General features: G+C 38.7%; 1 protein-coding gene across 1 annotated transcript in view; it reads right to left on the bottom strand.

Annotated features, from left to right (window-relative positions):
* Positions 1 to 23,186, bottom strand: part of dpy19l1l (dpy-19-like 1, like (H. sapiens)) — a 30,994-nt gene extending 7,808 nt beyond the window's left edge. The window contains exons 1-15 of the mRNA XM_084556714.1: positions 22,603 to 23,186; positions 22,224 to 22,248; positions 22,051 to 22,138; positions 18,160 to 18,297; positions 17,116 to 17,236; positions 14,643 to 14,736; positions 14,344 to 14,401; positions 12,128 to 12,219; positions 11,708 to 11,807; positions 9,892 to 9,969; positions 4,414 to 4,500; positions 4,264 to 4,323; positions 3,477 to 3,557; positions 2,859 to 2,960; positions 1,937 to 2,008 (exon numbers count right to left, since the gene is read on the bottom strand). Coding sequence (XP_084412840.1) covers positions 1,937 to 2,008; positions 2,859 to 2,960; positions 3,477 to 3,557; positions 4,264 to 4,323; positions 4,414 to 4,500; positions 9,892 to 9,969; positions 11,708 to 11,807; positions 12,128 to 12,219; positions 14,344 to 14,401; positions 14,643 to 14,736; positions 17,116 to 17,236; positions 18,160 to 18,297; positions 22,051 to 22,138; positions 22,224 to 22,248; positions 22,603 to 22,825 — 1,419 coding nt within the window. The 5' untranslated portion in view covers positions 22,826 to 23,186. The remainder of the gene's footprint in view (positions 1 to 1,936; positions 2,009 to 2,858; positions 2,961 to 3,476; positions 3,558 to 4,263; positions 4,324 to 4,413; positions 4,501 to 9,891; positions 9,970 to 11,707; positions 11,808 to 12,127; positions 12,220 to 14,343; positions 14,402 to 14,642; positions 14,737 to 17,115; positions 17,237 to 18,159; positions 18,298 to 22,050; positions 22,139 to 22,223; positions 22,249 to 22,602) is intronic.
* Positions 23,187 to 27,665: the final 4,479 nt, after the last annotated feature.

The following is a 27,665-nucleotide window of genomic DNA, read 5'->3' as shown; positions in this document are numbered from 1 at the left end:
AACTGAAGGAGTATTCAGAGGTAGGCGGTAGAAAGCGTAGTGTCCAGCTGATAAGATAACCTGCTCTGTCTTCCTGCTGCAGTGAAGCAGTGTCCGAACAGATAAAATCTTCACATCTGACTGCGCTATTTTTCTGACAGGTGAGACGGGACATTTAATAGTGCAGCCCTGACAACCTTCCAACACCTGTAAAATTTTTGTAATGCAGACTACACAGACGATGTTTGGAAACAGTTTTGAGGTTATTGTGTGCTTTGTGGCATTTTATTTGATACCTTTCATAGTTTTTTTTTGCAGCATAAAGCCATAGAGTTTAAAAACACTTCTCTCTAATAAATACATCATGTCAGAACATTTCAAGAGCTGCATATTAATTTGTGGTATTAAATACTTGGTGTGTGCTTCTTAAATGCATTTTAATTGATAAAAAAAATAAATAGTTAAAAGAGTAGAATAAACTGTGTTCCGTCTCCTTTGACAATGCAATCATTAGCATGTTTTCTGTTAACTAACAACATTGTGCTCATACTTCACCAATATTTGTTCCACCATTCAAAATGCTGCACTTGGATGCTATCAGGCTAAGCATTTCTATCCAGCTCCTTCTTAGATCTGTAGAAATCTGCACTTCAGTAACAGCAGCTTACAAAGAAAAGGTAATGTTGGCCAGCCTTCAACTCAAACCAGTTTCTCTTACAATATTACACGTATAACATATAGTCTAAAAGGTACATGAGCTAAGCTGCCAAACAAAGTTATATTACCACGAAAAACTGTATGATCTTTCACATTCTTTAGCATATTTATAATACCAGGTTTAATTAGCTCTACACTGCAACAGAAGCATTGTTTTGTTTTTCTTTCACTATAAAACGAGTCAGCTGGAAACACTGCATAACTGGGACTTGGGATTGTAGGGTTGTTGGTTTGAATCCCTTCTATGTCCAAGACTAGACTGCCCTTGCTTGGAGTGTGCTTACTCACTGTGTATAAGATAAATCTCTTCTTTGTGCTCATACTTGACCAAAATAAAGCTGCTTTGACTTGTCATCATTTTAAACCAACTCCCTGATTTAGCATTAATTTGTCAATCGAGCTAGCTACTGCCAATCAAGCTAGCTACTGCTAATCAACCTAGCTACTGCTAATTAAATCTGCCAGCTACATCCCCACTGGTGTCAAAAAACAGAAGATATCAAATTGTAAATTGTGCAATATATACAGTGCTGCCTTTAGAATGTTCTACATTTATGCAAAAAACATCAGCATTTTCACACAAGTCTTGAAAGTAGACAAACACACCCCAATCAAACCAACTGTTTATTCAGGAGAATGAGCCGCTATATCTGTGAGGTGCAAAACTAAGTGCACCTCTAGGGGTTAATTCCAAGGCCAGATTAAAGTCTATCTGTTTAGAAGTCTTTCCAATCAATGTAATGAGACTTTGGTGTTGTTGAGTGTTCCATTTTGTTGTTGTTTGATTTTTCACAGTCTGATCTTCACAACACGTTTGTGGAATTGTATGAAGGCATGGACAAAGGAGATTTCTGACGACCTCAGAAAGGGGGGTTACAAAACCATCTCTCAAGAGTTTGGAATCAACAAATACAAAGTCTGACAAATTAGTCAGAGAGGTCACAAATGAACCCAGGGTAACTAAAGACCTCGCTCCCATTTTTACGCAGAAATGTATAAAATTCTGAAGGGTGCAAAAAGCAGCATTGTGTGCTCTGCCAGAATGAAAGGCCTCCAGAGTGGCTACATTAACTAAGGAAGCCAGAGTTTGTTGTGCTGGCCCAAAGACAGGAGTAGGGTTTTTTTTCTTGAGATTGCATAGTGTGAGATTGCAAAGGAAAACCAAAAAATATGTAGTGCCATGTGCTCTGTTAGTTTAGAAACAAAACGCAAGTCTTGTCCAAAACCTAGGAAGACTTACTCTGCCTGCAATGAGAGTCACCACCAGCACATTGATGGGCAGCAGCAATGTTTTGAGGTAACGTACAGGAGTCTGAGAAAGATGGGCAAAAACACAGAGTGAGATAAAGAGCACAGAGAGGAAGCTATCTGACTTACACTCCAATGCATGCCCAAAACCAATCAACTGATAATCCATTCAAATTCTAAGTGTATTAAAGTGACAGACAAATGGGAGACTAAGGAAGAGCAATATACCAGTCAAATACAAAACAAAATACGCATGAAAACTACTTAAGAAAGAATTAGGGAAAAAAATAGATCATTAAACATTTAGAGAGAATGGTTACAATAAGTATCAAAACCAACATTAAGTAAACTACAATTACAATAAAATTGTATAAGGACAGACATTTTTAAGACACTGCATAAAAGCCACGCTAAACATCCTTTTATCTACGTTTCTAAAATGTCCATGATCTCAATCTAAGAAGCTCAAATGTGTCTTCAATACAAAAGCCAATGGGTAACCAGTGAAAAGACTTTAGAAAGGCCATATATGTGCTCTCCTTCTGGTCTGCAGGATTCTATAGCTGATTTATTGTATTTTTGTCAAGCTTGACAGCTACAAAAGCAAACATCAGTCTCTTTGTGCTGCAGAGAATATAAACACAAAACCAGACCACTGTTGAGCACAACTCAACTCAAAATGAGCTGCCAGGTTCTGCTTTCAGGTTTCTGCCTGGTGCAGCTCTGCTGGGAGACAATGCAGACGCTCTGATACAAAGCAGAAAGCATTTTGATATTTCTTCACTGGCGCCCGAGTGACATTTAGAAAATCTTCAGAGGGACAACAAACTGCTAGAGACTTGTATTTTATCTGTGGAGTCTCAGTGATCTGACATCACTTCTTAGTTGCAGTAAGACAGAGGAACAGAACTTACCTCCAACTCCATGAAGTCAAATTCAGCTGCACATGTGTACATCAGAGTGTGGAAGTCCTTGTAGCTTGTGAACTTGGACTTTATTAGTCCACTGATGTGAGCCTGAAAAGACATACATGCAGTATTTTAGTCGTGCCCCGACTTTTACATGCTTGAATGATTTGAAAATGTTCAGAATTGTCCATTCTGTCCTTTTCTGATTATGAAATGTGACGGTTTTGTCTTACTTTTACTAGAATCCATATATGTAGATATATTTGCAGAGGTGTGTGCGGTGCCACATTTAATTACATTTTTAGTCATATCCTTAAGTGATTATATTCTTTGTTCAAAGCTCTTTATTTAAACAACAACCTGCATAAAAATCAGCCTATGGCCTTGTGAAAAAAATATTTATCTTGTGTGAATAAATCTGCCTTCATCTTATCCTTATCCAGTTTGTGTCTTATTTTACACATTTAGATGAACTGATATGCAGCATTTTGGCCCAACTACTAAACATGTCTATCTGTAGACATACAATTTCCTACCGATATATCTCTAATATTTTCTCTACTATAATTATCACCAATGAAATACAAATTTTATTATTGTTTAAGCACTAATGAAATAGCTTACATCATCAGAGGCACCGAAGATTGTGGACAGCATGAATTTGAGCAGAACAGTGGAGATGACCCAAGCTAGACCCTGCATGACCTGCAGAGGAAGGAAGGACACTCAGATCGGCAGACTGATAGGTACACATACACTGTCAGGCAGACCCTGTCATAAGACCTCCAGATGATGCTCAGTCAAGAGCCAGCCAACTATTTGTCTGACTGGTCACAGAGACTGATCCTTTGTAGTTTATCTGAGAGCTCCATCAAACTATTTCCACATAAAGGCTACCAAATCAACAACAACCCAAATAAGGATACAGAAGCAATGAAAGAAAGAAGCATTTTAAATTGTAATAGGAAAATCTCTTCTTTCGGCCAGATATGGTTTCTACCTGCATCTGTCTGAACAGAATACTCGAATATTTAGTCAAAAAGTGATACAACTAACAAAACAATAAAGTTCAAAGTGCACACAAAGGTTCCTCTCACTTTTCATTTTCATATAATCTGATCGAAATGATCATGTACAGCTGAAGACAGATCTGTATGACTGTTTATAGCTCATCCTAGCTTCCTAGCTCTTCCAGTTTCCCCTTTTGGATACAGACTCCTGCCACTTACATGTATGAAGAGTCTTTAGGTTGTGTTCAACTTTTTGGTCAAGATACAGGCAACATGAGGGCACGTTACAGTCCACCTTTGTTGCTGATAGTTCTTAGACGTCACAAGCAAATAATTCCTCATTTTCGTCATGTACTTACTGCAATGAAATGTAAAAATAGAGCAAAGTAAATTCTTCATACCCAGATGACGATGCCAGGTTTGAAGACTTGAGCAAATCGATCCCTCAAGGCAATGATCACCTAAAAAAAATAAATAAAAAATCATAATAAAAACGGCATCTAAACAAACCTGATCATTCATTCAGTGCATATATGGTATACTGAACTCACCCAGATGGAGACAAGAGAAGAGGCGTAGAAGGACGTGAGGAGCATGGAGTTCCCAAACATCAGGATGAAACAAACACCGAGTGTGACCTGCAGGAAGCAGGGGAGAGAGGAGGTGTCATTCATCACTATCCTGACATATTCACAAGGTTGTGGACTGTTCGCAGCAACCTGTCCAGCAGCTTGTGCATGTTCTGTCTGTGAAATTAGAAATAATGCCAAACATGCTAGTTTGGCAGCAAACTCAGCCAACTCCTCTAGGTTTCCAGTGGTCTCTTCAAAGCACTCAGTTCTATATTCAGTGCCAACTGCAAATGACATCTGTGCCTCCCAAAAGCTGCAGTGTGGTCTGGGTTATAGTGAATCCAGAGTCAATTATAAGACTGTGTGTCAATATTGTTGAAAGCACTCCAGCAATTTACACAAATGTATTAAACAGTGATTAGCTGAATATGATCCCCACTCAATCAAATCTTAATACTTAATCCCACTGTGAACAGCAGAAAAGACTCTGCATCTTGTCAACAGTGATCACCAAACCGGATACTTCAGGCGGTTTTGAGAAGAACTGTTTGTAGTAGGTCATCAGAAAGACCTCTCAACAGTTAGCAAAATTTAATGAACAAACAGTTGAGCCATAACATTATGACAACTAGTCTACTGTCTACTGTAAAATTGTATAGATCTCCCCTTTGCCACCAGAACAGTCCTGACCCCTAGCGCCACTCCTCTAGACTGCTGACGGTGTGCTGTGGTATCTGGCGCCAAAACGTTTGCAGCAGATACTTTAAGTATCACAAGTTGTTAAGTGGAGCAGAAGCTCGACTGGATTGAGATGTAGGGAATCTGGAGGCCAAGTTAACATCTCAAACTCATTGTTGTGCTTCTCAAACCACTCCTGAACCATTTTTGCTTTGTGGCAGAGAGCATTATCCTGCTGAAAGAGGCCACAGCCATCAGAGAACACCGTTTCCATGAAAGGGTGAACATGGTCTGCACTAATTCTTAAGTAGGTGGTACGAGTCAAAGTAACATCCACATGGATGACAGGACCCAAGGTTTCCCAGCAGAACATTGCTCAAAGCATCACACTGCCTCCACCAGCTCTCCTTCAAGGTTCAAGGTTCGTTTTATTTTACAAATCATTTTAAAATACAACATACAAATTCAAATTCACAATATACAGTAAACATGATCTTGTAAAAAAGGGTAACCCCAAAAGCTTCTGTAGCTTATGAACGGGGGCCCAGAGACATCAACAACAATGTAGTATATTATGACAATAACATTTCCTATTTCTAACAAACTAACCTAACCCTAACCATCTAAGGCAATTCCATCAGTACAAAAAGGTATGGTTCAACACAATAATGATACAAATATCAACACATCAGGCACCGGTAGATGAAACTAAAAACAGCAAGCTGGGCTTGATTTAGACATAATTTAGCAGCAGTTTTTGTTTTAATCTTTTTTTAAAAATAGACAGTGATGCAGACTCTTTAATTGTGCTCTCAACCTCATTCCAAGCCTGTGGTCCTTTAACGGTCACACTAAGACTTGTGCATTTTAGTTTCCGTCTCTTTCCTTTTATAAGTTGTTTTCCTCTCGTGTTGTATTCATGAGTGGGTAGAAAAATTGGGATGAGATGGCAGAGTCTGTCATTGAGTCTAAATGCTACATCATATATCATACAGGCATTATGGAAAGTATTACATTCAGTGAGTTTCAAGAGTTTGTATCTGTAAAAAAGAGGATCAGAGGGGGCACTTAGCTTGGTCCATGATATTACTCTAATTACCTTCTTTTGTAAGGTCTTTAGTTTCTCAAGGTAACTGAGATATGAATTACACCATATAACATTGCAATAGTTCAAGTGGGGCTCAAATAGAGACCGATACAGAGTTAGTAGAGCTTCAAGAGGAAGAAAATGTCGGACTTTACAAAATAAGCCCACATATTTGGATAATTTCTTAGTCAGCTCATTTATATGTTTTTTGTAGCTTAAAAATTCATCTATGTATATTCCCAAAAATTTAGTAGAGTCTACTCTCTCGATAGCTCTACCATTTATTTCTACACACACATGTTCAACATCATTTCGGTTTCTATTTGAGCGGAATACAATAAAATTTGTTTTATTTATATTTAAAGATAATTTATTACACTTGAACCAGGTATCCACCTTTATTAATTCTTGATTCATAAGATTCTGGAGATGTTTTAGGTTTTTGTGTGACAGGAATAAATTTGTGTCATCAGCAAAAAGGACTTTGTGTAAAATAGGAGAGGAATTTACAATATCATTTACATATAAAATAAAAAGAAGTGGACCTAATATAGATCCTTGAGGGACCCCATATTTAATAATGCTACACTGTGATTCATTATCATTTACATGAACATATTGCTCCCTATCGTGTATATAACTTTTGAACCAATTTAGCGCTGTGCCCCTGACACCATAATGTTGCAATTTACCAAGGAGGATTGAAAAATCAATCGTATCAAACGCCTTTGATAGATCGAGGAAAACTCCAATCCCACACTCACCTCTATCAATGGCGTCGTTGATTTTTTCAGTGAGATCTATAATTGCCATACAGGTTGTGTATTTCTTTCTGAAGCCATATTGTGATGAGCTAATTATATTCAATCCATCTAAATAATTGCTAAGTCTACAATAAACAATTTTCTCGAATACTTTAGAAAAAGTGGGAAGTATAGATATTGGTCGATAGTTTTGCATGTTATTTTTATCACCAGATTTAAATACTGGGATAATTTTTGCTATCTTTGTCATTTTAGGTACCACCCCATAAAGCAAAGAGAGATTGATGGAGTAGACGAGTGGCTCAACAATTTCATTCACAATGGCTTTAATGATTTTACTACATATACCATCCACGCCTGCAGTATTTGAGTCTTTCATACTCATAATAATATTAGTTACTTCTATTTTATCAGTTGGTGCAAGAAAGAAAGAATTTATATAATTACCCTGAAGATAATGCTGATAATTTGCTCCCTCTGGTGGACTAATAGTTTCAGAGAGAGTTTTACCTATACAGTTAAAATGATTATTAAAACTATTTGCAAGATCATCACCATTTGAATTTGTTCTGGCATTTTGCTTGATTTTGGTGTCAGGAAGTACAGTAGGTTTTTGTCCCCGACTGAGAACCTCATTTAGCACCTTCCAGCTTTGCTTCTGATCACCATGAGCAGCCTTGATAAGCTCAGTGTAGTGTCTTCGCTTACTTATTCGTATGACATGTGTCAGCTTATTTCTATATTTAATATATTTGTCTTTGTTTCCATCAGTTGGATTTTTAATGTAACGTTTGTAAAGTGTATTTTTCTTTTTAATTGACTTCAAAATGCCCCTCGTAAGCCATACTTTCCGATCCCCAGCATTACATTTTCTGATCTTTACAGGTATGGTGGCGTTTACAGAGTCAGTTATTTCATCAATGAAAGCATTATATGCTGCATCAGGAGTTTTGCAGCCATAAACAGAATTCCATGATTTAACTCTGAGATTTTCAGATAATTTCATTAAGTTACTTTCACTCAGTACTTTCACTTTTGTTTTTAACAGTGACTCATTCATCTTTTTTGTAAGATCAATGAAAAGTACAACAGGAAAGTGGTCAGTGATGTCTGACAGAATTACACCTGAGTCAAAACAAGCATTTTGAGTGTTTGTGAGGATATTATCGATGATCGATTTACTAGATTCTGTTTCTCTTGTATATGTATTTATAGTGGGGAAAAAAGATGAGGAGTACAGTGTATTCATGAAATCATTTTTAGCACTGTTCTCCTTGGCTAGATCGATATTAAAATCCCCAAGGATAAAACAGTTTTTATTTGTTTTATTTATACAATTTAATAATTCATCAAATTTAGACATGAAACTATTCAAGTCAGAGTCTGGTGGTCGGTAAATTACACCTACAGTTATATTCTTTCCATTATTTATATTAATCTCAACAAATAGAGAATCAGAATACCCATCATCAATATTTAGATCATCACAGACACTCACAGAATGTAGTGAATTTATATATAAACATACACCTCCTCCTGTTCTACCAGGTCTATTTCTATTGTACAATACATATCCGTCCAGGTTGAGGATGTTCAAATATGATTTATCAGTAATCCAAGTTTCGCTACATCCAATTACATCAAATCTGTGGTCTAGGCTGGCTAAAAGGGACAGAAAATCATCATAATGCTTATTCAGGCTTCTAGTGTTTAAATGCATCAGAGAGTATGAGTGGTCATTTTTGCATTTTATAGATTTTAATTTATCAGGTGTATAGTATTTGCATTTTAACTTTTCGAAGCAATGCTGTTCGGGCACATCACAGTTTTCCTCATTGATTAGATCATCAAGTCCCATCTAATGCACATGATAGGAGAATGCCTGATATCTGATGTGAAAGTCATATAAAACCACATTATAAAAACTTGTGTCTAGGAATTCCTTCATCTTAATCTGGATCTAGCTAAGCCTAAACTAAAATGTATAGGAAAACCTTCTTTTCATAGTGCATCCTGGCGCCAGATGTTCACTAAGACTTATTATCCCTGCAAACTGATTATTACTTTTGAATTAATTTACAGGTGTCACTGTTATTTGACAGACTGTGACTGTCCATTTTCAATATTTCTGAGACTTAATTATAATGGTAATACTTGCTACTTGCAGCCCAACCTACATATAAACATTTTATACAAAGTGGTACTGCTCAAAATCATTAACGATGCTGTAGGTCATAGAGGACACACACGTTGTGTGTCTAATCTTTTCTAAACACACAGAGCCAAAGTCATCACTGCCTAGCTCTCTAAATTATGCAGAGCCATATGCCTTCCTCTGACACAAATCTCCACCATCTTACCACAAAGGCCTTTTTTCCTTATCTGGGGAGCGCACAGGCCCTGGCTAACAGTCTGGAATGCAGAGAGGATTAGGGGGAAAGAATGCATAGAAGAGTGGCGAATGGCCAGAACACACATGCCCAGACACAAACATCTCTGCACACTCTCACATAAATACAGATGTACTTTTGTCCTTGGCAGTGGGAAATAAGTTGCCCACACATCCTGAGACTCTTATGCTGGAAAGGCACTTGTGCATGCAGAGTGGTATCGTTAATGCTGAAGAAAGTCATCCCTGCCTGTACTGGTGTCCTTGCGGCTCGTGAAATTTTCTTGGTCAAGAAGCTGAGCGAGATAAGTAGACTGCTGCAGAGACTGTAAGAGCTGAGAGGACAGAAGCCGGGATAACCATTCACTTATCCTGGGCACAACCCAAGAGAACTCCAGAGAAAGCCAACCAAGTTTTTTTGGGTCTAACCTGAACAGCTTGGCAAATGCATGCAGATGCAGTAGTGAGAAATATATACAATTAGCAAATAAAAACACCAGGATTAATTAATGAAAAATTGGGAAGGTTGTCTACTGTACCATATGAGTGACTAGAATGGACTGCATCTTGGCCGCTGCTAGGTAACCCAGGATATATGAAGCAAACAGGGAAGCCACCTGGAAAACAACAAAAAAAAACTAAAACAAACTACCTTAACTATGCACTCCGGAAACCTCTGAGACACATAACCACTCTGAAGCTTCAGGCACAGAATTCATGTATGTGCAGGTGAAGATGGATGTTAATGTTTTATATCCACAACTAACAAGAAGTTTCATGTACTTTTTAAGTTTTGGACCAGAAAGTTAAAGTTGTTGCTGTCCAATACGAGGAACTTAACCTTAAGGAAATTTAACACGTGTTTAAAATATTGACTGCAATTTCTTCATCCCTGCAGAAACATGTGGTAGTTCATTCATCAAGAAGAAGATACAATGGAAAATAAAGCCTGCTCATCCCCGTTTCAGATCCAGCCAGGGACTTTTGTTACTCCTGCTGCTGCTATGAGATAAAGGCATGAAACAATTCCAAAAAAAAAAGTTAGAAAATTTTATTCAAGCCTGAATCAACAATTACATTTCAATTTTTTATTTATTTTAATTTTTTTTACATGGAACGGTAAACCTAATGTTTCTAAATGCAACTTCTCATTATTTCACTTATGTCATCTCACAACTTCATGTTTAAACATGTAGTTATTTTGTGACTGCAGTGCAGCATCACACAAGAGAGACCATGGAAACATTATTAGTCAGTTGTAGGATTGCTTTTTGTAGTCTTTGTTTCTAAACAGAATATATAGGCAAATTTAATTAATCACACTGTTAAAGTATGAATAGATTAGTCTATGTATTGACTGTTTATAATTAAACGCGGAAAAAGTCAGCAATTACTCTGGAGGCTCACTTTAATATCTGTAGTTACTTACAAATATGCTGTTATACAAAGATATAAAGTATACCACAAAGCACTGTAGGCAGGAAAGCTTCTAATTGTGTTAAAATGTTTAGAATCCTGAGATCAAACTCCATCTGGAGGTAAACAGACCGATGGGGCGGATGACTAAGTGGTGTGGGTGGACATATTTGGCCTTGGGTGGCTTTATGCGTGCAGTGGATGGTGCAGTGGGTTCAATCAGCAGCTTAAACAAGTTAAACAAAGAAATAATAGCTGTGAATAAACAAGTGTTGAGTTAAAATCCCTGCACTAAAGCATCAGAGGCCTGAGGGAACTGCGTTAGTGTGGGCTAAACAGTTGCCAAACACAAATGCTCACAGGAGTGACCTGCTTGTTCTGGAGTCACGGTTTTAACTTGCCAGCCTACACGCTTTAACTTTACTTGTGTCTATCTCACAGTCCCAACTATTCCAGTTAAACTATTCTTTGGAATTTATATGTATGATTTTTATTATTTATTCGTTCAGTTCCTCCCTCTCTTGCAGTCTTGCCTGTCTTTGTTTATTTTCTGAACATCTGAACTTTTGGCACTTTCTTTGTTTCTTTTCTGCACATCTCTTGCACTTTACTGACACAGCTGCAATACTGCAAATTTATGAACTGTATATACAAGAGCTACCCCCTTTTAAGTTCACAGTTTATATTTTATTTGATTCTATTTCGTTTTATTTTTTTTTCTTTCTCTATAAATTTTTACTTTTTTTTTTTTTTTTTGACCTTGTGTGCTGTGTGAAATTATTACTGTTTTGTTTTCATGTTTTTTCTACCGGCTGCAGGTACAAAAATACATTTAACTGTGCATTGTACTATGTATAATTGTGCATGTGACCAATCTTAATCTATTTTCCTCCTGTTTTCATCTTAATGTTCCTGTCCCATACTCTCCCTCTTGTTTACCTGGGTAAGCAGCACAAACTGGGCAAACTGCCAAGGCAGCATAAAGCACAAATTGGAGACACCCAGAGCAACCATGGCTGTCCTGTTCGGGTTCCGTGTCCTGGGGAGAGAATGAAAAAAAAATGAGGTGGGCAGAGATTAAGCTGCCTGAGAAGATACACACATTTAGTCTCATTCTGACTGTACTGCAAACACCTGATTATGTATCAAGCAAATATTAGAAATGCAAAAAGAAGTGTCAAACTGATGCCAGAAGATTCACTAATGGTTCTCATGCAACACAAGGCATTGCACACCAGATGATGATTCAATTTTCATAATCAAATTAAAGAAAGAAATGGGGTTATATACAACATGACTTGTGTTTTTTTATGTTCCAAGTGAATATTTTGCTAATGGAATAAAAAGACTTGAGTTTACCGAAGGATGTAGGTGAGAAGGAGCATCTGCAGGACAAGAAAGGGGTAGGCAAAGCTCTCCCTCAGAGGTGGAGTCCACATCACGCGAGTGCTCTGAATACATAAATGAAACAACACACCAAAATAAGGCAAATTAATATGACAGTCAATAGAAAGATATATACAGATATAAGACATTCACAGATATTTTATTTATTTGCAGCTTATAAGAAATCTAGTTATTTAATTTTGTTTCTTCGACAGTGTTTAATGGTATTTCATGCGAAATATACTGCAGGTGAGGAGATGACAGGACATTTCTACTCTGTGAAAGAACCAACAAATTGATGTATTACAGTTGAACACAGTGGAATTCTGTAGGAGCTGAATGTGTAAGACAGTGACAATTCATTTCACTGGCAGCTTGGGGTGGTATTTAACTATTGTTAATTATTATACAATTGTGTATATTATAAATAAGGTATTTAACTGAAAATAACATTTGTATCAGTATCCCCTCCTATATACGCTCATCTCACATCAAATTTAGAAAGGCAGCAAGTGACTTGGTACGTTGCCCATCAGTCTGTGATGCCAACACTGATGTTGGCTCAAGCTGCTACAGTACCATATACAGTAGTAGACCTATGATTCCTCTTCCATTTTCAAACTGCCATGTAACATCATCAGTTTGTATCATAAGATTCCACATGTACGCTTTAGTCAGATATGTGTATCTATGACAGATGGATGTTTATCTCGTTTCTGCTGTCTCTACCCGGCTGGCCTTAGGCAGATGGGTCCCTCCATATGAGCTGGGTTCTGCTCAAGGTTTCTTCCTGTTAAAAGGGAGTTTTTCCTTGCCACCGTCGCCTTCAGGCTTGCTCTGGGGGTTTCAGGCCGGGTTTTAGAAAGCGTCTTGAGATGATTTGTATTGTTATTGACGCTATATAACTAAAATTGAATTGAATTGAACTGAATAGACCGATAACAAAAAAATTGTGAGATGAAAGTTTGCTAACCCCTGGCTGCCACACATATGTCTGTTTTCAAAACATGGAACGTGGAACTAAACTGATTGTTAAAATGCTACACTACTTAAAAACAGTTAAAGCTTGTTGTTGTTACTTTTACTGAAATCACTGCAACACACAAAAGAGAGAAGATATCCGAGTAGATGGTGTGCAGAAGGAGGAAGGAGGAATTTTCTGTGCTGTCTGACAAGGGGACAAGGAAATACAGCACATCTGGAAAGCATTCACAGCGCTTTACTTTTTCCACATTTTGTTACGTTACAGCCTTATCCCAAAATGGATATAAAAATAAAAATGGATATAGATTAATTTTTTTCCCCTCAAAATTCTACATACAACACCCCATAATGACAACATGAAAAAAATGTTTTTTGAGATTTTTGCAAATTTATTAAAAATTAAAAACAAACAACTAAGAAATCACATGTACATACTGTAAGTATTCACAGTCTACTTTAAATACTATTTCAGAAAGGTTCGGGCTGCCGACACATCTTTTCAGTACTCAGACCAGGACCGCTAGCGCTAACAGCTCCGGCGGTTTCTGTGCTCACTGCAACATGCTTTGTATTTAGATGGCACCGTAGGGTTGAAGTGCTTCAGTGGTATGCAAACTTTCATTTTTTTGCACAAAGCCCCGCTTCCATCAGGTAGTTTGTATAAATAAAATTTGCCTGCATTGTAGCAACATGTAGTAAATTTCTTTGAAAATGCATGTCAGACTATGACATAGACTACAGATGCAGAAGCAGCTATCTAATTTAACGCTACAGTCCCACGTGTTTGTCAGTTCACAACACACCAATGAGTGTAGAGGTGGTTTGTGGCAGAATAACTTCCTCCAACAAAAGTGAAAGTTACATATGCTGCCACAAACCACCCATGCACTCATCGAAAGGACAGAGTTTCCATATCAATCAAGAAGATATTCCACTTTCTATCTGTTTGGAGGAAACTCAAAAGAAGGAGGTGAGTGGAGGGACTGAGCTTATGACTGCCAGCCAAAACCAGCTCTAAGCTCCTCTGAGGGCTGCAATGAGTTCCCATTAAAACACCCTCTGCTTGTCTGAGTGCTTTTTTATTTTTAAGTTTTACACATTTCAGAAGCTTACATTTACTGGAAGCCGACTATGAGGACCTATAGTTCCAAGTAAAGTTCCAACATTTGAATCTCCGCTTACAGATATTAAGTCAGTGCACTCACCTCACCGTGATTGAAGAAAAAACACACTGTGGTAACAATGCCGCCCAGTCGACTGCCACTAGAGGGGAAAAATGAAAGGAAATGGTGATATGAGATGAGAGAGTCGGAGAGCAGAAGACAGATTCAGAGAGGTTATCTTCCATCTGATGTTTCCAAACCATAACTAGCAGAGACAGAAGACAAATGCTCTATGGCTGACAGCTCATTGCTGAGATGGGCCATAAAAATAAATCTTCCTCGTCTCACTGATGCCCATGCAAGCATGACAGTAGACGGGAGATGGACACGTGCGGAGTTACCTGAGGTAAGCACCATAAATGAAGAACAGGCTCATCATCATGCCGTTCAGCAGGAACACACAGGCAACGTAGAAATATGCCGGGTCGCCCATCCCTGAAATGCACAACAAACAGACAAGGTGTTGAGCCTGTTGAGTCAGTTACAGTTTGATCAACAGTCTGATCAACAGCCTGGGTTTGACAAGCCAGACGAGCCGGAAGACAGATGAGACCAAAGGAGAATACTTTGGTCTCACAATTGTGCATATTAATACACAAAGTACACCAGATACTATAAACAAGAGATCCTTTACTTTTGCACCTCACAGATATGTACAAATGACTCATTTTATTGAATAAACAAATACAAAACCAAAAAAATTCAGTTCTATTCATTTAATTGGGGTATCTTTGTCTACTCCCGACATGTGGAAAATAGAGCATGATCTTTACAATCTGAAACAGGCATTGTAAAACAAAACAAGACATTTAGATATTTTAAAAAAAGTAGTAGACTGGTGACGCAGTGGTTTAAACGGATGCCATAAACATTATATTAAGGTAGCTGGTGTGAAAATTACTTATCAAAAGAGACGAGATGAAAATCAATTTTCAGGGTTTTACTGGAATAATGGTACAATAATAACTCTTATTTCATACAGAACATCTCAATGTAGGTTTCTCAATTTGTTCTCAGAAATCTGCCGGATAGGTGCAGTTTTCATGATAACAAACGGACTTTGCTTCCCCACACAGTTGAGTAATTGACAGCTGCTGTATCTTTAGCAGCATCAAATTACTTCCTCTCTGCAATGTTGCCAGCAAAATTATAAGGTACATTGAACAAACTGATGAGGCTGTGATGAATAACAAGGTACTTGGCAGTGCCTTGACATTATGAGGAGCTGCTTCATCATCATGTGATAGTAAATCAGACTGAAAAGAAAAAGGATTGTTTTTCAACAGCAGCTCAGCCTGAGATGTAATACAAACTTCCCTGTATCGTTCTGACATTTCACAAAAATAACATAGCGGCTGTGAAATGCAAGGCGGGCTTGCGTCAGTTTGGTGTAAACACTGTGAAAACAGCCTGGGTACACTGACCCCGGGGTGCCTCCACTCACTAATGAAACGGACAGAAAGAGAGATTGCAGCTCCATGAAGGAAAGCTGACAACAGCTTGTTTACTGTCAGCTGTAAACTCTTCTCTGAAACGTTCCTGCAAATAAGTTGAACAGTTGTTTGTGTATAATTGGTTAAAAGCATTTTTCTTTCCCTCAGTGCTCCTGTAGTAATCATTATGTTCCTCTTGCTGTCTTACACGTACCCAATGTTCAACCAGTTTGTTGTCATGTAACGGGGGATGTCTGTGAATATGTTTTCGTAATCCCAACTCGTTTTCTTTCTTTTTAATTCGACTGCAGAGCTGAAAAATAGTTGATTAAATGATCTATAGCCTGTTAAACTGACTGAACCGTACCTAGTTTGAGCTTCTCAAATGTGAGATCTCACTGCTTTTCTCCATTTTGTGTGACAATTAAGACTTTTATTAACAAGTAGACATCTTGGGGTAGAAACCAAATATTTTTTAATTCTTATTTACTGTTGATCGGATAAGGCTAGCAAATTAAAGATGTCTCCTTGGGTTCTGGAACGTCCCAAATTTATCACAACTGACATTCTAAAGAACAATGAACAGATAAATAAAACTCTATAGATCAATAATATAATTCTTAAGAGCAGCTGCATTGAATGCAAGCATGTAAAAATGACTCATGAGTTTTAGTTAGAAGTAAAAAAAGAATCAAGTGTGCTTATTTTATTTAAATCCTTGTTACTTCCCTTCTTTCATTTAGTCACTTCAGTGAGAGAGTGCATGAGTGTTTTAACGTGTTTTAAACTATATGCCCGTGGAATGCAATAATCATACGAATCAAACATTAAAACCGCTGAGTGAATAACATTGACCACCTTGTGACAATACAATGTTCTGCTGGGATACGTTTGGACCTGACATTCATGTGGATGTTACTTAGACATGTACCACCCACCTAGACCAGACCAGGCACCCCCACCCCATAGCAATGACACTCCTTGATGGCAGCAGCCATCCCCAGCAGGATGCAGCCTGACACACAAATACGGTTTAGGAACAACTCAAAAAACATGAAAAACAGCACAAGGTGTTGACCTGGCCTCCAAATTCATTAGATCCCAAACTGTTCAAGTATCTGTGGGATGATCCACAGAGGCCCCTCCCTCCAACCCATAGGACCCAAAGGCCTCCACTAACAACATTGTGTTGCCAGACACCACAGGACACCCTCAGAAGGACCATGTCCATTCTCTGATGAGTCACAACTGTTTTGGAGGCACAAGGGAGAACTACATAATAAAAGAAAGGGGGTCATAATGTTCTGCCTGATCAGTGAATGTGCATGTAAAAGTGCGTATGAGTGTGTGTAGTTTGTGGCTCCATGGCAACAGCCCATACCTTCACAGCTGTCCACAGGAGTGAGTCCCTCTCCTCTGTTGATGGACCAGCACATCTTGGTGGGAATCCCAAAGTAGCCCATTACACCTGTGTACATTCGGTACCAGCTGGCCAGGACCACCTGGGGAGAAGAGGCGTGCAGTGAAAAGCCTGTTTAAACACCACATTTGAAAGGAGCTTTCTGTCCTGCTGTCTCTGAGGAGTACAGAAGCAAACAGGATTCCCATTGTACAGATGCTGCTAAGTTACCAGGTTACAGTCACCTTTCTCAGTTAAGCCGATTTAGAAACTGTCAAGAAGAAAATGCATTTCTGAAACCTTTTCTCTGCAGCTTGAGAAAGCAGATTTATCGACCATGAATATATTTTTGTTCCTACAAGTATGCATGTTCACAAACAAAACAGACCTTAATCCAAAAGAAATGTTGTGGTAGACCTGAAGCAAGCAGTTCCTGTAAGGAAACCCATCAACATCTCAAAACTGAAGCGGTTCTGGACTGGAATGTGCTAAAATCTCTGAGACATTGAGTTGCCGTTATTGCTGCACTAGAGGGGGAGGGGGCTGTCACGCCAGATACAGGGTTTACTTACTCTTGCACCTCACAGATATGTACAAATGACTAATTTTATTGACTAAACTAATACAAAAGCATAATATTTCAGTTCCATTTATTTCATTGGTGTCTCTTTGTCTACACATTGCATAAATCCATAGTGCGACTAAAACTAAAGATCTCTTCAGGGTCTTAATTAGCTGGCTTCAAACACTGTAGAAATGTAGGGAATCTAGTTATCTATATCTGAGTAACAGTTCACTTAAAGTTTATGTAAATTAACTAAAAAACAACAATACACCGATTATTTTGTTTGCTTTGTTTGAAACATGGTTTCAGTGGTTTTATTACACTTTTGCAGTAATAAATCATTTTTACTGTAAAATAACTTGGGATCCTTTTACTCTGAGAGCAACAGATTATAAATGTGCAAGGTCAAATAAGCAATGCTTTCACAAAGAAACAACTCACATGTCAAAAACTGACTTTACCTCTGGATAAAGATTGAATCTCTTCAGTGTGTTAATAACCAGGGGATACTCTGTCAGATGATCGTTCATGACCGTGTGGAGGCCGTCCAGGAAAGAAGGAGCCTCGATAATGGTCTTGTAGTAGGAATAGTACAAACCCTGGAATCAGAAACATTTTACACAAATTACACAAATGAGAGAAGCTGTGTGGAGGAAAAAGGGAAGACAAAGAGAGTCAAAGCAGAATTATACAGAGGGAGAGAAACAGCAAATGTAACAACAAACAATTCAGAAAAGCAGACAGGAATAAGTTGCACAGGCTAAGGAGATGGTAGCAGCTCACCAGGGATGGGCCAAGAAAAATATTCTGCTCGCTTATGATCACACCTTCACCTTCAATGTCATCAAGAAAACATCAGCAGCACTCACTCAAGTTATAGTCACGATGATTTAAAAACATACACTACTTTAAAAGATGTATATTTGCAAATTTTTGGAGAAATGTATAATTCTTGGAAATTTATAATTTTCTCTGAATGTGCAAATTACTTAAGTACAGATGCTGCTTTGCAAATATTCACTTGGTTTCAGGTGCAGTATGGTCATTCTGTAATTGGAGCAGCAGTCTGGATGAAGCCTGTGAAATGCATTCTGGGATACTCAGCCATCCCAAGTCCACACAAGTTAGCTCCCAAATTGGAGCAGTACTTGGGCAGAGTGAGATCCCAATCACTAATCCACAAGAACACATATTGAGAGCTGCCCCAAGGTTGGCAATGGCAAAATCACTTTCCCAAAATCTGTAGTTAATGTGCACAATATTTACTCATGACCCTGATGATCATATTTGCAAGTCTATGTTGAACAGTAACAGTAGGGGTTAGGGCTACAAAAAGTATAAATAAAATATGAATCAAGTTCATTTTTTAACTCTTAATAATTCTTTAATTCTTGAGCAAATTATCTTTTTATGATCGTGATAAATGGTAAATGGCCTTGCTTTTATATAGCGCTTTTCTACCTATTGGTACTCAAAGCGCTTTACAGTCATAGACACATCTACCCATTCACTCACACAAGCACACACACATTCACACACCAGTGCCACGCACTGGGACCAACTAGGGGTTCAGTGTCTTGCTCAAGGACACTTCAGCATGTGGCACATTCCGGGGATCGAACCGCTAACCCTCTGGTTAGTGGACAACCCGCTCTACCTACTGAGCCACAGCCGATTTCATCACAAATTATATTCATTCATTCATTCCGCTTGTTCCTGTGAAGGGTCGCAGGGTCTGCTGGAGCCTATCCCAGCTGTCATTAGGCGAGAGGCGGGGGTACACCCTGGACAGGTCTCCAGTCTATCGCAGGGCTAACACAGAGAGACAGACAACCATTCACACTCACACTCACACCTACGGCCAATTTAGAATCACCAATTAACCTAACACGCATGTCCTTGGACAGTGGGAGGAAGCTGCAGTACCAGGAGAGAACCCACGCAGACACAGGGAGAACATACAAACTCCACACAGAAAGGCTCAGCTGGCCCATGGATTCGAACCCGGGACCTTCTTGCTGTGAGGCATCAGTGCTAACTACCTCGCCACTGTGCCGCCCGCAAATTATATATTTAAGACAATTAAAAATCAATTACTGAATTGTGAGCCTTACAACAGCTTGATATCCACTGTTCAGAATGTAAATGAAACATGCAAAGTGTCCAATAAATCAAATTTCTAACAGAACAGAGGCATGTTTATTTATTCCTTCCTCACATACTGAGGTGCGGACCAGAATATGCCAGCGGGAAATCGTAAAATGCGAGTGACAAACTGTTTATAGGTTGCACGCAGCAGTATATTATAATCTGTCTGACTCATGGTGCTATTTATTTCACCATGACACACACATGCTGCACATACTGTGTACATCACACGCTTCTGTAATTTACTGAAACAGCTTAGCAAGGAAAGGGTAAGCACTTGGTTTGATGCAGTAGATCTCCTTGCTTATTCGAACATGGTGGAATTGCTTATCATACAAATGAGACTTGACGAAGGGTGCGAACTGAAGTTGAAACTGAAATGAAAATTATTAGTTTTGTCCGACTAAACTTCCAAACCCTCAAAAATGTCAAGCAAAAATACTTACATAAATAACATTATCAAATTAGTAGCATATTAAATTCCTATCAGCTGACAATTATTGACATGCCCTTAAACTTCCATCAACGCTATTGTTCAAAGGTTTAAGGTAATGTAGCTGTTTAAATACCCAATCAACAAGTGACACTAAAATTCATTCTGTAGCAGGAGTATCATTCAGTCCTATCTTAAGTCAGATAAAGAACAAGGAGTCCTGTAACAAATATTATATGCCCTGACTTCAGCATCATAGAATCAATGTGGGATTACATGAAGAGACAGAAGAAACTGAGTCAGACTAAATGGAAAGTCTCCAAGGTACTGAAAACAAAGTCCCTACCAAGGACATGCAAAGTGTTTTACAACCACCATTAGAGTCCTGTACCATGTTCTATCAGAATCAATGTACCTTTCATCACAGTTCTTCACCAGCTATAATTAGGTGGGATGACATTACTATAAATGACAAGTGGAGGCTGCTTATCCACCAACACACAAAGAATAAACTCATTATACCACAACTGCTGTCTCAGAAAATCGTGTTTCGCTCCATATTCTTTCAGCGGCTGAATATATCATACAGACTTCCAGAAATTTACATCTTGATGTCATAAGAGTGCAATTAGCAACTAAATCACAGAATTTGAACAAAAGTAAATATCAGTGCATCAGCAGTTGCTATTAATATGCATTTTTATAATTGACAAATACTTCCTTGTTCCATCTTCTCAAATGTGATATGTTTTTAGCTTCTGTTTCAAATAATACAATCAGCCACAACATTACAATCACCAACCGTTGAAGTGAAGGACATTAATAATCTCATTACAACGTAATGTTCTTAATGGAAAACTTAGCGTTTATGTGTATGTTACTTATACGTACCACCATCTGAACATTATTGCAGAATAAGAACACCGCCATGGCAATGGCAAGGGGGTGTTCCTCGCATTCTGATTCCTTTTGTTTCCCAAGTAAGCAACTCATAGACACCAGTACATCTATATAATGCAAAACAAAACATGACTCATCAGACCAGATCACTTCCAGTTTCCAGTTCTGAGGCTCACATATGGGCCATGGGAAACCTGACTGGATCTGCAGCTGAACAGCCACATACAAATCAAACTGTGAAGCTGTGACACCTTTCCATCAGAACCAGCTACAGTAGCTCATCTGTTAGCTGACCACCGTGTGGGTCAGCCTTCTCTCCCCACGTGCATCAGTGAGCCTTGGCTGCTAGCGCACAGTTTTTCCTTCTGTGGGATACTTTTTATAAGAACTGATCACTGAGGCCCATGAACACCCCACAAGTGCTGCAACTTTGAGGACAAAATGTTCACATGCTGCCTGATATATCCCACCTTCTGACAGGTGCCATGAAATCCACACAATAAGTGTTATCTACTTGACCAATCAGTCATAATGCTATGGCTGATTGTGCAATATTAAACTAAATCTGTGTGGATTAAGGACTATTAGTTGGACAAAACAAGGCATTTGACTTCAGTGCAAAATTGTGATTGTGATGCATTTCTCATCTATTCTGATATTTTACACACAATGGAACTAATTGAGTGATTAATAAAGCAGTCATCGAGATTTTATTAAAGATAGAAGAGCTGCTTTGCACGTTAGATCACAGATCCCCTTATTCCTGCTATCGGGAATAGAACAGCTTATTCCTGTTTGAAATCAGGAATAAGGGGATCTGTTTGAAAACAATGCTGAGAGCATGCAGAATAAAAACACAGGAATTATTTACCATCTCTGTTCGAAAGGCCATTTCCTTCTCCAGGTTAGACAGGTGTGAAAAGTGTCTGTCATTCTCAAACAGCTGTGAGAGGTGATGCCTGGTCGACAGGAGGACAAATATGTGAGCGAAAAGAAAACACAACAGTATGCATGAGTAATCGTAGGAGTAATAGAGCAGCTTACCAGTGCAGATATCCAGCCAGGGCAGCTGTGGAAAGAGAATAATTAACTTTCACTTGTGCTCAAATATTTATTCATTATTTAACACCACAGGGGCGAAGACGTGGACATCAGGAGCAGAAATCAGGGCTTGAACTTTGCAACACGTGTGCAGTCGATGTGTCACACTAGCAGAAATGAACACTGATTTCAATGAAATGCAACAACAAGAATCTGAAGAAGCAGAGCTAGCGTCTAGGTGAGCTAACGTTAGCAAACACTGATCGCTGCTGGAGATAACCACAGACTATAGAGATAACTTAATTTTAGCGGAACCGCCAATGCTACGTATCTAAACAACCATTAGCTCTAGTTAGCTTGAGAGGCTAGCAGGCTAACTCACCGAGGAGAAGAGTGATTCCCAGCTTCACGACCGCAGACGGAGTTAGCCCGAGCTTGTGTCTGATGCCTGAAAGCCCGTTTGAATGCTGGCTGTTAAAGGCTTTGCCCTCCCTGCCTGGTCGCCTAACGTTACTTTTGCCAGGCGGCGAGACGAGCGGGCTCCTGTCGCGGTCCGCCTGGGTCGCCGGACTCTTCCCGGTCTGTTTTCTGCTTTTAGCCACCATGATGTCCAGGAGGAGCGGAGGTTGTAATAGGTAGCAGGGGCCGTTGAGAAGACCGAGGGGTGTGAGTTGAGCGGCTCCTCCGTTGCCTGTATCTGGTCCTCTGATCTGCCCCTTTCACTACCTGAGTGGTGCTTAGCCGCGCCCCCTGTTGGCCATTTGGCGACACTACAGAGAGCTTCTGGTGGTAACTATGACAACCTTACAACCTAATAAAGACATGGGTGTATTAAAAAACACAATGAGGAAATTTCATGTGTTTTCTTTGTACTATTAATTAACATTAAACAAGACTGGATGAATAACCTGGCACAGGAGACAACGAGCTTACCATTAACATACACTCACTTACCAGTTCATTAGATGCACTAGTCAAAATTAATGCTTTCTAATATACAGAGAATATACAGTGAATATAAAGGTCTACATACTCCTTGAATTCCAGGTCTTTGTGATGTCAAAAAATAAGACCAAAATCAATACTTTCAGAACCTGACTTATAATCCTTACAACTCAATGGAAAAAAATTAAATATTTTAGGAAGAGGGGAGTAAAAATAAAAAATAAAAAATAATGTAGTTGCATAAGTGTGCGCACTCTTTTATAACTGGGTTCAGAGTTAACCAGTCGCATTTAGGCTCATAGACTCGTAAATAGGAGTCAGTACACACCCGTCATCAGTTAAAATGCCTCTGATTAACCCCAAATAAAGTTCAGCTGTTCTAGTAGGCTTTTTCTGACATTTTATTAGTCACATCTTACAGCAAAAACCATGGTCTGCAGAGAGTTTGCAAAGCATCAAAGGGAATGGCCATAATTTCAAAAGGTATGTATGTCACAAAACCAACACTGCACATCACCAAAAGAACACCATACCTACAGTCGCGGCAGCATCATGTTTTGGGTTGTGTTTACCTTAGTCAAGGCAGAGGGAATTATGAACAGTTAGGAATATCAGTCGATGTTGGAACAAAAGCTTTGGGCTTCTGCTAGAAATCTAAAGATGAATAGGCTCTTCATCTTCCAGTACAACAAAGACCCAAACATACATTCAAATCAACAAAGGAATGGCTCACAAGAAGAAGATTAAAGTTTTGGTATGACCGAGCCAGAGCCTAGATCTGGATGAAAGTCTGTGGGTTGATCTGAAGAGGGCTGCACACAGGAGATACCCTCACAAACTGACAGATTTGTATTTTTGCAAAAAAGAGTGGGAAAATATTGCCAGGTCAAGATGTGCCAAGCTGATAGACTCCTCACCAAAACGAGGAGTAATGTAATACAACCAAAAGGTGCTTCAACAAAGTATTAGTTTCTCTTTTTTTTCAATTAAGTTGTACAATTAATAAGTCAAAAAGATGGAAAAAGTTCTGAAATTATTGATTTTGTTCTTATTTTTTTTTTTATATCACAAAAACCTGATATTTAGCAGCTGTGTGGAGACTTTTTTATATCCCCTGTGAAAGTCCCTAAATCTTATCTTCAGGAAGGTTATGGTATTCAGCATTTATTTAAAACAAAAAAATAAAATCTTCCTCTTGATGCCATATACAGTACAGTACTTGCCCCTCTTGCACCGAAGTATAGCCACAAAATGATGCTGCCATCCCAGCATGTTTCACAGTTGGTATAGTTTTTTTTGGGCCTGCAAGCCTCCCCCTTTTCCCACAGAGATAGCAATGGTAATTACGGCCCAACTGTTCGATTAAATAAGATCTTTGTGGCCAAGCTGTTTAAAGACACACATTAAAAGAAACAAACCCCAGGTTAATCAGGTCATGGTTCTATAGCAATCTTAGTGAGGTCATAATTTTCAATTTGAAACCCATGGTGAATATTTTGCTTCCTACATTTTCATAATTTCATAATGTGATTATTATTATTATTATTATTATTATTATTATTATTATTATTATTATTATTATTATTAGGTCCACCTTTGGACCCAATAATAATAATCTAGTTTGAATGAAAACACACATGAATATTATATGTTTGGCATCATTTTCTGTTTGCAGTAGCACGAACAAAAAAATATGTTTTTAATTTCAATTTTATTAATCATAGACTGGAAACATGTGTGCTGTGGAAGCATTATAGTAGTGTTCTAGAAGTATAAAAATCTTTCAGATGGAAAATGTCCTCATTCATCATGAAAACATGAGGCAGCACCCCGTGCCGCCAGTAGGTGTCACTAAATGACCAATAAAGACCTGCACTCATGTTTCAACAAGTGCAGCAATGTAGTTTACGCCGATGAGGCATAACATTAAAACCACTGACAGGAGATGTGAATAACATTGACCATCTTCTGACAATGCAATGTTCTGCTGGGAAACTTCCAGGTAACATCATTATTTGCATCATGTGTGTTTCGTTTATATAGAAAAATAGTTATTTATGTTTTTCACATTGGATTACAAGAAGCCACACCACATAAGTTGAGAAATTTAGCATTTTCTTTTTGGCAGGTGATGAAGATGTGCTGTTACTTGAGTGTCTCTGTTTCAAAACATGTTTAGCTTGGAGGAGAACTGAGAAGGCGAAGTAGGGAGAAAAGGCCTAACTTTCATTGGCAGTAATCATGACAGCTTCAACTCCAATTCTAAAAACAAACGATTCATGCTCAGGTTGGTGACGTGGCCGCCAACTTGCATGTGGGTGAAGAAAAAAAAAAAACTAGGGAGGGAGGAGGCAGTGTGTTTGTTTTCAAAGACTGCATGTAAGAATCAGTGAGAATTGCCGTGTTTGAAAAAGGGAGAAGTTAAACATGGAGTCCATGTCTGAACAGAAATCTGGAAAGGCAGACTGTAATTCTGAGGTCATGAGTCTGAACATGTCATCCCAGGAAAAGGACTATTTAGTGGATATTTTGTGGCTTTGACCTACTTAATTTAGTCACTATGTTACAGTCAGATTATTTATTTTGGTCCAGTTATACTGTTCTTCATATAATGGTAACCAATTATTCTTGTAATGTTTTGATACTAAGGAAATGGAACATTCTGAGTCAGCCATTTGACTTGAGCTGCAGTGACTTTCAGAGGAATGACTAAAACAATGGCTTATCCCTACTGCGCCAAAAACTTTGGTTTAGATATTTATCAATCTCGTACCATCGGAGAGGCATCTGATCGATTTCAAATTCATTTTGCAGCAGGACGACAAACCCAAACCCGTCAGTGCAGACACTCCCAGGCAGGCAGGATTAGTTTAGTGGGTTATTTAAGTGGAAATTAAAACTTACAGTCAAGTTGGTGGCCAGGCAGAAAACGGGGACATCCAGGAATTGGACAGCAAAGAGGGGAACAGGGGCCAAAATGGGCAAAGGCATTTGGAAATGGGTGGTGTGAGTGTAGTTGGGTGAGTCTGGGAGAAATGGTGAAAACAAACCAGGGAAAGAGACAGGGACTGTGACACAAACATTCAGAATCATTTAGAATTAAAATCATTCCTAAACAATTATAAATTAAAACTTTCTAATATGACAGTCCTGAACTAAATCTAAGCTTCATGGCTGTTCTAATGTTCAGTTCATGCCAAAACAACATCAGAAAGGTGATAATTCAACTGGATGATCATTTGGGAGGATGTAGTTTGTGGTACTGTTAAATTGGATTGAATTCAGTGTTGAAAAGTTTCTGTTATTTAGCCTAAAATAAGGTTGTCAAAATAATACGAATATGTGTCTGTAAAACACAATACAATTCAACAATACTACAAACCACAGTCTCCAAAATGAAAACACAGTTGATTCAACAGCTCTTTCAGCTATTTTAAACAAATGCTGAATACCACAACATTCACAAAGCTAAGATTTAGTGCAGGTCTGTTACATTAGAATGCATCTATCTAGTGCAGTTCAACCCATTCTGTCCACTTAAAATTATTGAATTTATATAATCCACACACTTCCAGCTAAAATGGAAGATTCTGGATTGTTCACGTGACATTTATTACTTTGTGGTGTCCCTGGTACACAATTACATGTTAGAACTTCAGTATTGTCCTGATATTACTTTTCTTATGTGCTCCACACACAAAGTCTAGTAGTTATGCTGGCTGAGTTAACATTCTAGGTGATGCTATGGTAAAAGTGAATTTGTCAGATAATCGTAGTGGAGTAGAAGATTGATAGCAATGGAAATCCTCTCAAGCTAGGCCAAACTCTCATTTTTCTCCATCCTTCTCATAATCACATTTCTATGTAATTCTCACATGTAGTTCTCACCATGTTGCTTCCCAGTTTTAATGTGACTCCCTTGTTCAAACAGTCTTTCTCACTGCCCCCACACATCTGACATGATGCTTATTGTTATACCACCCTTTGCAGTTGTTGTTGGAGCCACGCCCGAGAAACCACCAGCACATGTGGACATTGCATGGGATAAAGATCCTTCCCCGCATGCCACATCTCTCATCAGTGACCCCAATTTCCAACTCACAAGGAGCCCCCTGCTCCTCCTTGTTTAACCACAGCGGTATTTTCTCAAACTCCCCACTGATTCAAGGCAACCAGGCCAAGCCGAAATACAATAACTGAGGCAGAGCGGCCAGGGCTGTCAGAAATGTGGAGGTGTCACTGGACACAATGACGGTGAAGGACAAGCTATTGAAAACTGTTAGCTCGGCCTGTGATTACACTAAGGGAATTTGTTTTTACACACTATGACAGAGTAAAAGTGTGGGTGGGAACTGTCAGGGGTATTTGAGTCAGTATTGGGGCTGGGGGTCAGCAACACTGTCTTTCCAACACGATTGTGTTGCTTTATGGACTTCCTGCTAATTAAAGAAAGCTGCCTTGCAAAATAAATAAATAAATAAATAAAGCCAGAACAGACTG

This window comes from Chelon labrosus (genome assembly GCF_963514085.1).
Source record: "Chelon labrosus genome assembly, chromosome: 12".
Taxonomy (NCBI): Eukaryota; Metazoa; Chordata; class Actinopteri; order Mugiliformes; family Mugilidae; genus Chelon; species Chelon labrosus.
Note: the sequence above shows the minus strand (reverse complement) of the source record. Positions and strands in the feature narration are given on the sequence as shown.